Below are 14,923 nucleotides of genomic sequence, written 5' to 3'. Positions count from 1 at the left end.
GGCCGTCTAGGGCAGAGGTAGGGGGTCCAGGGGTGGTGGCAGTGTTGGGGGGAGGTTTGGCTGGGTTGGATGGGACGGGGGCTGAACCGAGGGGATTAAAGAGGTAAAAAGGAAGAAGAGAGAAGACAGGTGAGGGAGGTCAAGACAAGATCAGAGTGAGAAGGGAGGATTCCAGTCGATCCAGGGTTCCTACACAGCCTCATGTCACTTTCATTAATCTCACACTAGAGCATGCAGGAATCCTGGATACTAAAGATTAGTCAAGTTAGTTAAGAGTTCAGGCACACACAGAAATCCTGCAGTCATCTGCTCGGAGGAGAAACAGGAAGCAGGCGTTACCTGGGAAGGCGGTGGGCGGGGCTGGGGTCGGCACGGCGATGGGAACGCCCACGCTGCCGCTGCCGCTGTTCTCTCGGCTGCTGCTGCGACTGCTGCTGGGGTGGCTGCCTCCGCTGCTCCCACTGCTGGTGGTGAGTAGGGCAGCAAACACGTCAGACCACAAACGCTCAGACACACTGTCACACCTGCGTACACTCAGACCTCTGATGCACCTCTGTTACCAGATTGTTCTCCTCTTAAAGCTTGTATTTGAAATTGTAATCGTTCATCTGTGTATTTCAAACTGTCTCTGTCTGTAAATGCAATCAAATCTTCACATATCGCCCTTTTTGATAAGTAGTTTCAGGAACTATGGAGCCACAGGAACCAACTCAGGAACTAAGAAGTTGGACGAGTAGAGATGCACTGACTTTAATTTTCTTGGACGATTTCGATTTCTAATGTTTTAAAAGTCTCTGGGTTCCTGCACAGAGTTTTTAGTGCAGTAAATTCAACTTTATGTAACATGTTTTGCTTTCCGTACAGAGACCAGGTGCAACACATGTATGCTCACATGAATTATTTACATTTTAGAGAAGAAAAATCCCAGAAAAATGAATTCTATACTGTGTATGTAGTGTCAGTATTTGACGACCTGGGAGTGAGAAAGGGTTGCAACGGCTGTGACTAGAGTCTGTGTGCACGTGTTTGAGATCATAAACAGTTATGAAAAATTAGTACACGAAAAAGGTTTTTTATTTTCAGGGAGGAGGGGTGTATACTCTATACGCCGCTTTCCCACAACATCTGCTACGTCACACTCACACAGCCACCGTCTTAAAGCGAAGGGCTGGCCGGTAACAACTGTGAATATGACAAGAAATGGAGTTTCACGCTTGCTTTTACACATAAAAAGTACCAGAAGTAGTTGTGTAAAAATTGAAATAAGAAGTATTTCTGTTGAAATATACCAACGCCTAACGTCCTGCAGGTAATGTTCTTGAGTTCCTGAGATTGTTCCTGAGCCCCTTGAAAAGTTCCTGCTATGGAAACAGGCTAAAACACACATCGTTTACTTTAAATGCAGCTAAGTTGAATTTTTCATTTTGGATTAAAACACCTGGTATCATTAATCTTTCTAATCCTGCCTTGTTTTTCAGTTGCAACTGACTGTGCAACCAGCCTGGAGCGCTACATATCAGGTACGGTATGTTCAGCATGTTGAAGTCTTCCCGGCTTCCCAATAATAACTCACATTATTAATGTGGCACCCTCAAGAGCATTGATGCGTTAGTGTGAGCTGTTATGCCTTTGAAATGACTATGTCACAGTGATATAAAAAAAAAAAAGCAGCTGGAAGCCTCACCAAGGACACACAGGTGACGCAGTAGCGACACAAGACAAAAGACAAAGATACGACACGCTGTAAAAGCAGGAAGCGTCAAGACACATGTTTGTACGACAGGAGAGAGCGCATGGCTGAGAGATGGAGAAAATGAGCTGTGGATGGAGCGGTGCAGATAAAGACTCGTGCTGAGAGGAGAGTCGGGGAAAGTTATCTATTTTAAAAAACATTTGGCCAACAGATGGGGCGCAATGACGAAACTTTCCATGTTGTCCCCCCCTTCCAAAAAACCCATACTTTTACTTCACTCACAGCAGACAGGGGAATCTATGAATATCTCTCGTGCTTGGGATGAAAGAGTCGTCTGGGGAGATGAGCTGACATTGGGTTGACAGGACTGTGGGGGCGACGCTGCCTATTTAATGACTATTACCATAGGAACCTGCGTCTAGCCGTGCTAAATACAGCTCTGGATCTCTACCTTGCCCTCATTCCTTTGTCCTTATCTGAGCAGCGAGGAGGGCACACAGGTGAGGGATTTTCAAATTAACCAATCGGGGCTTTCCCTGGGTGCAGGCGTACAGAAAGGTTAATGTTGGTCACACTTTAGGTGGAAGAAAAAAGAGGGAGTCAAAGATTTCCACGAGGAGTCATTTCAGAGTAGAAGAAGGCATGTTCACAGGAGCTGGCTCGCACTTTAAGTGTAGGAAAGGAGAAGAAGAAAGGGGGGAGGAGGTAGAGGAAAAAAGGGGGCGTGTTTAAGAAGTGTAGAGAGGCATGCTGGGAAGGGGGGAGGGGGGTACCTGTACGTGCGGTTCCTCTGATTTACGGATGCAGTGCGTGCAGGGCTCTGCTGTGGGTGCGCCATGTTGCGCGTCGGGCTCGAGACGTAGTCGTTAGGGACAACGGGTGGACGCACCGGCTCAAGCGTCCTATAGGGGGAGTGGCGCCTGCGAGAGGGTCAGGAGGACAGGAGTCGAGGGGAGGGAGGAAGGGGAGGGGGGGGGGGGGGCATCCACAGAGAAGTGTAGGGGAGGGGGGAGGAGGAGGAGGAGAGCAAGAAACAAACAAGTGCAAACTTAAAAAATGGGGTATGACAGGTGGTGAACATCGGGGTTGGCTGGGGTGAATCCACAGGCGGAGCAGGGCGGAGTCAGGACCATCGCTGCTGTCGGCTAAAAACCACATATGTAGGTGTGCTAGTATGTTGAGCAAAAACATAAGCGTTTATGCAGAACGCTGTCAAGTCTGTGTTTGTGTGTTTTATACTGAAAACAAGACTAAAAAGCTGTGATCCTGAAACGATATGATAATATTTTTGTGGGGCTTTAAGTCCTGAAAAACGACATCAGAGTGACTGCTGATTTGAATTAAATTCCCATCTGCTCTGCCACAGTGTCTCTGAGCACGGCTGCCTACATATTGTGAGCTAGAAATCTTCAAATTCATTAAATAAAAACGTAAAAGTGTTTTTTTTACCCGACAGCAGCGCTACGCTGATGATGTCCTCAGTTTTAAAATGGGGGAAAGAAAAACACAACCCTGAGATTTATTGATCTGGGACTGAGGAGCTGTACTGGCATGTAAATTTCCCAGCTGACACAGCAGGGTGACCCATCTCTGAGCACTGTTGCTATGGCAAAACGTTGCTATGAGGAATATGGGGCAGCCAGGAGTGGGCGGGCTGGGTCACAAACACACAACTGAAAGTAAATTTGAAAAAACAAACAAAGAGGAACAAAAGAAGACAAATTAAAAAGTAAGATGTCCGCCTGTTGCCACAGGCTGCGGCAGGAGGTGCGTCATGGAGGGTTGGAGCTGTGGTTGATCGGCATGCGTCTTGAAGGGACGGACACACACACACGCACACACTCACACCTCTGAGGGGTCGATATGAAGGGGTGGACACACTCAATCACTCACAAACTCAGAGACAGACAACTCTTGAAGGTTATGGAGAGGGGGCTGACGTAGAACACACACATTTTCACACACAGAAACACAAACGGCACTTGGCGCCCGGGAAGGTCCCACAGGTGACAAGAACACAACATTTATGTGCTGCGCGAAACAGAGTCCCTGTGGGATAAGAGATACCTTCAACAGTCAGACACACAGAACAGAAACACATCAAGAGCACCTCCATCTTTGGGATCCTGAGCGCTTACAGACAAGATGTAAGAACAATAAAACAGTTTCTCTACATTACTCTGGTTAATCAAGTAAAGCAGAACAAAATCAGAACAAAAAGAAGTCAAAATTTAGCATCGTCCAACTGGTAGCTGCTGGTAATTCCCCCCCTGATTAGTGCTGCCATCAGGAGCAGTTAAATTTCTGGCTGTGACCTTTGTGATCACGTCCCTCCGGTCTCCTGACATTAGACAAATGCCAATAAAAGGTTGGGAGATCTGAGAGCTCGCCGCTTGCACACAACGGCCCGCTGAAACCCGGGCTCAGTCACAACACAAGGGGCTTTCCAGAACCAATCACATGCCTTCTTTGTATTTTATCAAACTGCATGCTCAAATTTGACAGTTTCATGTTTCAAGCACCCTTTACTTCAGTAAAATGTCAGTGTTTTTCGCCTGAAGCGGCGCAGTGGCTGTGTGATTAGTCTCCTCGTCTCACTGCAGGAAGGATCGCTTTCAGGCCTCGGTGCTTTCTGAATGGACTTTGCTTTTTATCAATGTGACATGCAAGTTTGTGTGAGCTGTGTGAATCGTCCAGGTACCATTTTTGTAGGCGGGTGGCGGCCTTGCCTTCCCCTCGTGTCAAAGTGGGTGTCAATGTTCAGAATATTCAAGTTTAATGTTAACAAACAACAGAAACGTTCTACTATCTCTCTTTTGCCTCGCTGTGCTCCCCTGTTGCTGCCGTCAAATGAAACTCATGAGCTTGTGCTTAGCATATGCTTTATGATGTATGTACAGTATGTGTGCAAGAAACTGTATAAGGAGCCAGATTTCAGCCTGCAGTTTGGTGTGAAAACCTCTCCTACATATGGAGAGAGAGGGCGAATGGAACAAATGAGGTTGAGAATCTTAAAAGAAGGATCCTGCCGACCCTGTCTGACCAGCACAGATGAAAAACCGAAACAAAGAACACCACTGCGCTGAGAGCTGGCACTGAAGTGCATTTTAAAGCCCCTAAGGACACTAATTAAACAAGGAGGTAAAGGGTTGATGATGAAACTGGGAGCAACCAGGCCCGTCTGAAGGGCTTGTGGTTATGCTCCCAAAGCCACAAAGAAACACAGATACATTCGGCCTCTGACGGACACATCTCTGCACTCCTTGCGTCCATCTGAACACCGTTACATACCCAAGGGTCCCTTTCCCTGACATGGGCGGGCTGGGGGGCTTCTGTGTGGGGGGGTTGGTGCGAGGCAGGCCGCCTCCTCCGGCCTTCATGTTCTGAGCGCTGGCCTGTGGGAGGAGAACATGGTTGTAGGAATCTCTTTGTAAGAGGCAGGGAAATTTAAACATACGAAACAAAAAGTGTCACAACATGAATCTGTCTTTAAAGGAGCTGTTGGAGAATTATATTTATTCACTTTCATGCGGCATCAGATGAAAAGATCGATACCGCTCTCATTACTGTCAATTCAATATGAAGATGGAGCAAGGAGACAGTTCGCTTATGCATCGTTCACTCTTAAAGATTTTTGCCGTGATTTTTTTTACCTTCTAACACATTTCGGAGCTCCCCTGCAAAAGCTTCTTCTCAATCTTGCGCCTCTTCTAGACGTTCAAAATGTTATCAGACGTAATGGATCAAATCTTGATAGTGAAACGAGTCATTTCAGGGGGGCTGTGGCGCTCAAAAAAATTAATACACTGATATACAGACGTCTCTTCTCCATGCAAGTCAAGGGGTGAAAGTCTTATGTGCCCCATGGCATCACGCAACGGACCTGGGAGTTGTATTTCATGGTTTGACCACTATATCAACTTGGCTACAAAGCCCGGTGCACTTCCCGGGGGCTTGTCAAGGACGTGTCGGCGAGCTACAGCCAATGAGCGTGCAAGACAAGTGTGAAGGGGAAACCTTGGGGAGTTGTAGCAGTAAAAATAAGAACAATACAGTGTGCCTTGTGTTTGCAACTAGGGTTGTCATGAGAACCGATACTTCGGTACCAAGTCGATGCTAACACGCAAAAGATACGTCGGTACCTTTTTTGTTTTCGGTACCGTAAGTATGGGCGGCCCGTGTCGATTCCTGTCGGAACTGACGGGGGCAGTATACGCGCGGCAGTCTGTGCCGAGGACGAGCGCCGAAGAGGAACGCCTGTCCTCCATCGTCTTTGCTAGAATTCTACAAGTGCTAGAGTTTAGATCGGGCCCAAAAAATTCATCCCGACCCGGCCAGGCCCGGCCCTGTAATTATGAGCCCGAACCCGGTTTAAGGATACGAACGTGGACATTGAAGGCTGACTCTCGTCTAAGTTGCCATGGCAAGCCTTCGTCATGTGCCTCTTAAGCGTCGAGGTCCCTGTCTTTTTGCTGTCATATACCAGCATCGCACTGCACTTGGTGCACTCGACAAACCCAACAAACACATTGTCACCGTCGATGACTCACGTGTGCGGCCAGTGGCGCCGTCAAGGTGTGGTAAGTGGTTGGTTCCATAGCCTAGGTCTATTATGAGGAGCCCGACCTGTCCGAGCCCGAGGATAGTGGCGGGAAATTACGGTCGCGTCAGGCTCGGCCAGAGAATCTAAGCTCTAACACGTGCTGCAGGAGCCACAACACCTCGGCTTGTCGAAGAGTCCGGTAGTACGAATCGTGTGTGGAGATATTTTGCATTGGAGGCAGATGAAAGCGGAGTAATTATAAACTCGCAAAAACCAGTGCCTCTGAAGTTTCCAGACCAAAGAAGGAAACACTTCAAACCTGGCTAAACACTTAAAAGACAGACACCCTGACTTGTTGAAAGAATTCAAGGTGAGTGAGCTTCAATATCTGGTTNGAGTCCGGTAGTACGAATCGTGTGTGGAGATATTTTGCATTGGAGGCAGATGAAAGCGGAGTAATTATAAACTCGCAAAAACCAGTGCCTCCGAAGTTTCCAGACCAAAGAAGGAAACACTTCAAACCTGGCTAAACACTTAAAAGACAGACACACTGATTTGTTGAAAGAATTCAAGGTGAGTGAGCTTCAATATCTGGTTTTTGATTTTTAGCATGGTATCGAATGAGAATTGTGGAAATTCACTGGTGTTGGTATCGACTACTGAAATTCTGGTATCGTGACGAGCCTGTTTGCAACACAGACCAACGTTGTTGTTGTTGCACCAACAGGAAACAGCCTGTAAATAGTGAAGACGTGGGAACAGTCGGCCAATGACAACAAAAAAATCCTGTCTCACGCATCAGTGGTTTGGAAACCAGACATTCTCATCAGGGACTCATCCTGGTGAATGATCTTGTAGTTGTTTGACCTCCTGTCGCCAATCAGTCATGTCGTGTGAGAGCCACGATGACTTCAAGACCCCCGATTACAAACCAGCAAGTTGTGTAGTGTGAACTAGCATCAGCTTGGGTTGAACATTAGATATATATGTTAATTAGTGAGTGTATTGAACAGAAATGAGTGGTATCAATCTACCCATCTAATTGCGACAAGAAAACAAATACACATATTTCCCAATATGACTTAAACGGCAAACAGACTCCTTAAAATGTAAAAGAAATAAGAGCAAAGACAGCTCTCACAGCAAATCAAAACCAAAAAACTCTCATTTGAGGCTCTTATTTTGAAAGTCTTACCTTAAACCTTTGCAACCACTACAGTTGATTATAAAGACAAAATTAGGGCAAGCAGAAAGAGAAAGAGAAGAAGAAATCAGAGGATTAGTGTGTAAAGGAGGAGAGAAAACAATTACTCATGCATGTGGCACAAGCTGGTTACATTCAGCCGACAATGGCTCAGTGTTGACATCTGAGGAATCTGTTCTTTGAGACCTTTGTAAGGTTGAAGATACACATTTTCTGGAGAACAGCCGTCTCTTTGTTCACAGAGTCAGTGTGAAACTAGCTTTCCAAAAATCAGCCACTGTCACCATTTAGTAAATAACAAGATCACTGCACAGGAACCTGTTAGCAGGAGCAGGTGACGGATTTATAACAACACAGAGTATATTTAGCCGAATTTATATCCTTTGTGACATTCGTTTCCCACCCCGCTGAAAAGCAGAGTTATTGATTTTATTCTTACATTACTTGAAACCCAGTAGTGACTGTTTGACCTCTAAAAGTCCTTTCCATTGGATTTTTCTGCAGTGAATAACCCACATTAACACAACACACTTCTCCCAGACGTTTTCAACACTCTTTGACGAAGAAATAATACCAGAGCAACTTCAAACCCCTTTTTTAAACACTGAGAATGACCAAATTCCCTTTATAAAGTGGCGTGTAGTTGGTGTGATTCCCATTTCTTTCACCAGCAGGTTTATCTATTGCCCAAATTTACCACTAGTAATTAGTTTCACTTTAAATCCCATCAATAAAAGCCAACAGCGCTTAATTAAGACCTCCCCTTCGCACTGGCAGCAGTGAGTCATCCACACAATTAAGTCTAATTGATGAAATTAAGGGGAAAAGAACAAAATGACCACCTTGACTCCGTGGCCCATGTCGTCTAGCATGCTGTAGTCGATGGGCTTGCGGATGTAGCGCACAGGCCTCTCTGGATTGGCTGGGGCGATGATCTTGTGTGTGCGGGAGGTGTTCTTGTTGGTGGTGAGGATGCCGATCTCCCGCCGAGCTACCTTCTCTTTGTGGATGTCCACCGTCTGAGAACAAGAGACAGGGGAGATTCATGAGTACCTGAAGGTGTCATCTGTGACATGGCTTAAAGGTGGAGCTATTTTATGAAGCTTCTGTGTGTTAGCCGCACACCTGTGAGATGTGGTTGATGGAGGACTCCATGCGGCGGAGCTGCGACGCCTGGATGTCGAGCATCTGCAGGACATTGTTGGCCAGCGTGTTGATCAGGTAGGCTACGCTGGCCAGAGACTGGGTGGTGTAGTTCTTGGTCTCCTCCAGCGCCCTCTGCTTGTCTGGAGACTGGATGAGAGGAAGGACAGCAGAGAGGAGAAACATTTATAAGATATATTTGCATTAAGGCGTGCAAATGGAGCAGTGTGTCCAGAGTGAGGAGGGTGATAATTCAGCTTGTCTTGTGCAACAAATGTTTAAAACTGCAATCTTTGAACACATCTTCATCCTGACATCATATTATTTCTTGCTGCTAGTGCATGAACCTTCGTCCCATATGACGTGGTAAAAGAAGCTGAACGAGACTTTTCTCTCTGTGGGTATAAGGCAGCTTTCAAACCATGTGCAGCATGCAAGGGAATAATTTTTTCCCGAATGGTCTGAATAAAGCCTAGTTCACATTACACGATTTCCCCCGCGATTTTGACGTCGCAGAGGATCTTGAGAGCCACCTTGGGTCGGAGGTGAGTCGGCAGACAGTCTGCCACGACGAGTCCTCATGTGTGAACAAGCCTACGAGCAAGTCGCCCCCTCGTCTGCGACTGGGACTGGATATCTGGCCAGGTATGACCACTCAAAAGATTACGATAATCTCCGTGGCGCAAAATCAGGGTGAAAATCGTGTAATGTGAACCAGCCTTAAGTCACTGAGAGGGTTTGAAAAGCCCCAAACAAGAGGCCGTGACAGAGTGATGAAATTTGACGACATGGGAATGAGAATGTGTTGCAGCGGCCGTGACAATGAATGTGCGTGAACCATCGTGCAGTACACCGGTCACCGCTCACAACCAATCAAGCTGGAAATGTGACAATTCTGGTCACCAGCTGATCGATCGGTGTAATTTTCGACAAAAAGGAAGCATGAAAAGTCTGACAAGATAGTGGCAAATTATTTTTCTGTGTGTAAGCTAGGCTAATCCACATAAAAGAACAGGAAGTTGACCATTAACACACAGTAAAAACACATATAACTCATATCTCTGTTGTAATTAAAGCAACAAATTAAAATAACATTTCCAATAGTGATCAGCGGGCATTTATGTTTCATGAATGGCCATAATACAGCTCTGTAAATCTCTCCCCTGCTGAAGAGCGTGTGCATTTTGCCTATAAAAATGATTAGTCGAGATTAAGGACCCTGAATGCAATTTGTTGCAGCAGGATGAAGGAGGAAAACTGCTGCATCCAAGGTTTCAGTGCCAAGAAGCAACATTTAATGTAAAAAAAAAAACCCTTAATGGTAAGGAAGTGAGCATGTAATAGAGCTGCAGCCAGCCAGTGTGAAAGGAGACTTGTGAGGCAGCGTGGGCACATCAACAGGAGCATCAAAGGGCAGATGGATCAGCTAATGTTGCTGCTGGGAAGCTGTGTTCCTTACTGACACTGAATGTATCGCAGCATGCACGGCTGAGGTACAGAACTCAAGTCCTTAATTATTCAAGTAAAAGTGTATATATTCGACATGATCAATGCATCGTGAAAATGCCTAACAGCCTGTTCACGCTTCTCAGATGTGAAGATGTGCAGCTCGAACTTGTCTTAAGTGATAGTTAACAGACTATTGTCGGCTTCTGCAAAAAACAAGCGATCTCAAGATGCCATGTTGGGCTCTCGAAAAAAGTGACGGACATTTTTAAACATTTGGTGGACGAGCAGAAGGAGCCATTAAAGGGAAAATGCGATGGTCGCTTTGCACCAATTTCTGGCATTTTAATCGATTAATCTGGAAAAAAATCTGCAGAGTAATAGATAATGAAAATGACTAGTTGCAGCCCTGAAACAAAACCATTAATTATCAATTTCCAAGCAGGCGTGCACTTCCTTCTGTGTGTACAGCATAGCAGCAAATTGATTACAGCACACTCTGGGTCACAGCTGCCTTTGGGGTGTGATTGGATATTGACTGACTGATTGATTTTATTCAATCCTCTTTTAATTTACCACTAAAGTTACGCTGTGGGTGTCAACTGTCAGGATGGCCCTCTGCCCCAAGATACTGACATGTCCAATGTAAGTCAGGAAATAAGAAGAATCTGTTCACATCTGTAAAACATAGTAGATGCAAACTTTTTCCTTAAGAAATATTCGATGATTATAAAACTGAATAAAGATAACAACATGACAAGAAGCAGCCCAGAGAAGCTACAGGCAGGGGTCGTCCCCACGACTTGAAACAGCAGCATCCTCAGAGCGATGACACGTCTGTTCCCTTTTATACGAAACAGACGGAGCATGTGATGCAAGATCAATTTGTGAGAAACTGCATTCCAATCCAACACATCATCAAACACAGTCTGCACACAGACAGCATCACTTGGAGGAGTGTGGAGGGCGCAGCGTTAAGTATGAAGACAAACAGGTTATGTGGCAAAAGGCATGAGTGTAGCCGCAGCTGCTACCTGCGGGGCTGAACACAGACATTCTTGATCTACTGGCTACACCTGCGAATGGACTACATTTTTGGGAAGGAGAAGATGGATGTATGGACTGACGACCTATGAGCCACAGCAAAATTGTACACGCCTTGGGTTAGTGGCTGAAGAAAATTCAGTGTGAAAGTCATTTATGTGAGGCAGCATGCCAGGAATTGCCTTGACACCTACAACTAGTGGAGGAAACACTGAACTACACGCTATTGATAAAGATTTCGCATTTAATATTGATCGGTCACATCTGGCTGATACCCGATCCTCTTAATGAGGTCAGTATCGGCCCTGACGTTGATGTAGTGGATCATACTGGTTGTGGGTGACCCACATGCTTTAAAGCTTCAATCACTGCCACAGTAATTGACATCTAAATCATTATCTGAATGCCTTGTTTTATGTTTTGTTCTTTCATCAGTACCCTGGTGGAGGAAAGTGAAAGAGGGTGGCGAGGGTCAGACATGAATGAGGCCACTGTCCTTAGTGCAGTCACTGACCCCTGCTATCCAGCAAGGAACAGAACAGCTGAGACAAAATGTGGATGGTCATCTGAGTTATTAATAACTTCCACAAACACTGTATGCAACAGTCCACCTTTCACCATCTCTTCGCCCTCTCTATAGACCCTTTTACACTGCCAGATTTGTGTGTCCTACTAAAAGTCGGGTCGGGAGGTTAATCAGCATACATGAATATGATTGATTACTTTTACCCTCCTCCCCGATCCAATCACGCCACGTCAAAGCTATGAAAATTTGCAGGTAATAATCACTGAAGCATGAAAGCCCCCAAATTGGTATTCAAGACGGCGCCAATATTAGTGCATTCCTATTATTAAACAGAAATGTACAATCAATAAAAGGCTTGGTAGATTTAAAAAACAATCAAAAAAATAATGTCAAAAGTCAAGAACAAATCACTACCTGAAAGCATGTGCCTAAACATACCTAAAAGTTGCATATGATTTGAGAGGAATATGCATGTTTGGGTGTTTTGTGTTTCACTATATTGTTTTGTAGGAAGTCTTTTTTTTTGTTTTGAACATTTTCCCATATTGTTTGTGTACTTATTTACTGGGCAAAATAAATTTCAAACGTCAAAGTAGCTGGTAAAGCATGCACGATACAATGTCTTATTATTAGCTGCTCCAGCGGGGGTTTCCTCACTAAAAAAATGTTTCTGTGATCCAAAAAACATCAGTGACTTCAGCAACAAAAAATTCTGATCTAGCACAGGGATTCTCAACTTGCTTTGCCCGTGATCCCCTTTTGCAAAATGACAGGAGGCCAGTGGCCGTTAAATAAACAAACATTAATAATAATTATCAAATACAATGAATAAACATTAAAAATAAAGGCAAATTTTTAACCTTTCGCTGTTTGCTGTCCTCACTTGTGCTTTTTTGATGCACTCTGGCACCTTATTTAAAAAGTATGACCTGTTTCTTTTCACGATCAATTAGTTACCAGGGGCCAGATTTGGCCTGCGGGCTGTATTTTGTCAGTGCAAAGCTATTGTTAAATTGAAATTTGTTATCAACAAAGAGTCAAAATTAATGGGTGGAATAGGCATGTTTATGTATTACTGCTTTAAATTGTGAATCGTATTGTCTTGTTTTATACTGTTTTGGAGAAAGTCCGTTCCATTGTTTGGTTTTTGTCTATTTCCCGAAATATTTAATGAAATTATTTACAGACCAAAATATATTTTAAATGTCATAGCAGCAGGTGAAACCTGTATGATGTAATGTCTTATTATTAGTTGCGCCAACTGGGTTTTATTAGCTGAAAATGATCCTGGGATACATAAAACATCAATGACTTTGGGAACAAATTCATCCACCTGAATATGGTCCAGGGTGCAATGCAACTGCCCGAAGGCTCTGAATATGACACAGCCTCGTCTCACTATGACTCTTCCAATACACAAGTGAGATCTGAATGAAACAAGCCAGCTTTACTCCTCAGGTGGTTGTTGAAAGTCACTGTGGGAACACAAATGACGCCAGGAATGCATGAGGCATCAGACACTTTACTGTGAAAATAAAGGAGGAATTTTAATTCACACAAATGATCAACTATACAACACTATCCTGGCCACAGTGGTTTTAAATTTGAAGAATTCATCACATATGAAACCCACTTCAACAAGTGTCCATTCCTACATAACTAACGTGACAAGAAATCTAGCTTTCCCGACAAGACAGAGCGAAAATGTGCATTAGAAGAGATGTATTCCACTTCATATCCCTCCGACAAATACTCCTGTCCAGCTGATCTGTAAGTGCTAATACCCATCTGACAGCAGCTGGGAAAACCTTGCAGAGTGAGAAGAAAACCAGGGCAGCCAGCCAGACAGCAAGCTGCCAACATCCAAGGGCCGCCACCGCCTTCACAGGACAACCTGTCAGACCTGATCAGCCCTGTTCATCAAGGATGTCAAATTTCAGCATCACACCTTGTCAAAACCTCTCCCTGCTAACACACTGGTCCCAAATCCCACATCCTGTGATAACGGGCCTGTGGAGTATAAAATGAGGTGACTAAAACTGCTCCCACCTGCAGAATACTACAAATCAAAAGCTCTGGATGGGATTAATTACACTCATACACACACACACACAAGTCAACAGCAATTGACCAGAGATGCAACACTGCACTGCCTTTCCCAACCTGAGGAGCAATAGCATGAATGAAGACACAGATCAAGGCAATGCCTGGTTTAAATTGAGCATTTAAAATGGTTAAAGCCATAAATCACGTGCATTATACAGCTGTAAGAGCAAGTCGCAGTGTCTCAGCCCAACATCATAAATCAGTGGTTGTTGGTAATATTGTCACGGCGGTTAATCTTCTGTCAAACCAAAGCTCATCGCAGATTAATCTGGCTTCATATCGCGTCCTACATCTCCGGCCGGTGCACGATCAGCTGGCTGCTGTAGCGGCGGTGATTGATCCCGCAGAGAGCACAGAAATTGATTTTCACGGTGCCTGTTTGGTTATTTAGACCGTGGGGTGATGCCGAGCAGCTGGCTAGCAAGCTAACAAGCTAACGCGATAGCCTCGATGGATGTACAAGCCACACACACACTTATGTCGATACAAATATGAACCCATACACAATGTTGATGCCCATTGATGCGAATGTAGTGAGGAGATAATAAATAATGCGTTTAAATGTCTTGACAGAGGCTTGTTTTTGCTTTAGCCGAGGCTAGCTAGCTAACACGGCAGCGTTAGCCGCAGCTAGCCTAGCATCGGTTCGCCCCACCGTGATGCCCGTCAAAAAACCAAACTACACCGCCTTTTCCTTTACACGCGAGACAGCCTACCTGGACATAGTTGCTCTCGCAGTACTCCGCGACTCTTTCCAAATTGGTGAAACTGTCTAGTAGTGCGCTTCGTCCAGCTGGAATCTCCTCTTCCAGAAGCATTTGTAGCTCCGCCATTTTCACATCTTTAGCGGAGCGGTGTGTGTGTGTCTGTGCGGGCGCTCTCTGGCGCCGCCGCGGCTGTGTGCGGTACTGCAGGGCTCTCCCAGCAGCTGGTGGAGAGCAGGGGTTCCCAAAATTCATAATGTCGAGGACTGAAAATGCTTTTGTGGTGATGTGATTTGCAAAATAGATTTAATGCGCTCACATTTTTATAGGTTTTAGATTCAGGGGTATTATACTTCCACACCAACTCAGTGAATAGAAGACTTAATAATAAAATAATAAGGGAGTGTACTGTACTTGTCAGAGGGGAGGCTCAGGTGTGACTTTGTTTATTCAATATATTTTTAATATCATGACCTTCCCTGGCACTGCAGATATTTTTCATTGAGCCTCCCTT

General features: G+C 45.0%; 1 protein-coding gene across 10 annotated transcripts in view; it reads right to left on the bottom strand.

Moving 5' to 3' along the window:
- The window catches only part of abi2b (abl-interactor 2b), a 22,783-nt gene extending 8,202 nt beyond the window's left edge, over positions 1 to 14,581 (bottom strand). For 3 of the 10 annotated variants that reach the window (XM_050063122.1, XM_050063123.1, XM_050063129.1), the window contains exons 1-7: positions 14,422 to 14,581; positions 8,566 to 8,733; positions 8,283 to 8,459; positions 7,432 to 7,449; positions 4,985 to 5,088; positions 2,467 to 2,613; positions 340 to 464 (exon numbers count right to left, since the gene is read on the bottom strand). In XM_050063122.1, the coding sequence (XP_049919079.1) occupies positions 340 to 464; positions 2,467 to 2,613; positions 4,985 to 5,088; positions 7,432 to 7,449; positions 8,283 to 8,459; positions 8,566 to 8,733; positions 14,422 to 14,538 (856 nt within the window). In that variant the 5' untranslated portion in view covers positions 14,539 to 14,581. The remainder of the gene's footprint in view (positions 1 to 339; positions 465 to 2,466; positions 2,614 to 4,984; positions 5,089 to 7,431; positions 7,450 to 8,282; positions 8,460 to 8,565; positions 8,734 to 14,421) is intronic. The other 7 variants (XM_050063125.1, XM_050063126.1, XM_050063130.1 and 4 more) reach the window with 3 other exon arrangements.
- Between the last annotated feature and the right edge of the window lie 342 nt (positions 14,582 to 14,923).

The sequence above is a fragment of the Epinephelus moara genome, chromosome 15 (genome assembly GCF_006386435.1).
Source record: "Epinephelus moara isolate mb chromosome 15, YSFRI_EMoa_1.0, whole genome shotgun sequence".
NCBI lineage: Eukaryota > Metazoa > Chordata > Actinopteri > Perciformes > Serranidae > Epinephelus > Epinephelus moara.
The sequence above is the reverse complement of the archived record's forward strand: the minus strand, read 5'-3'. Positions and strand labels throughout refer to the sequence as shown.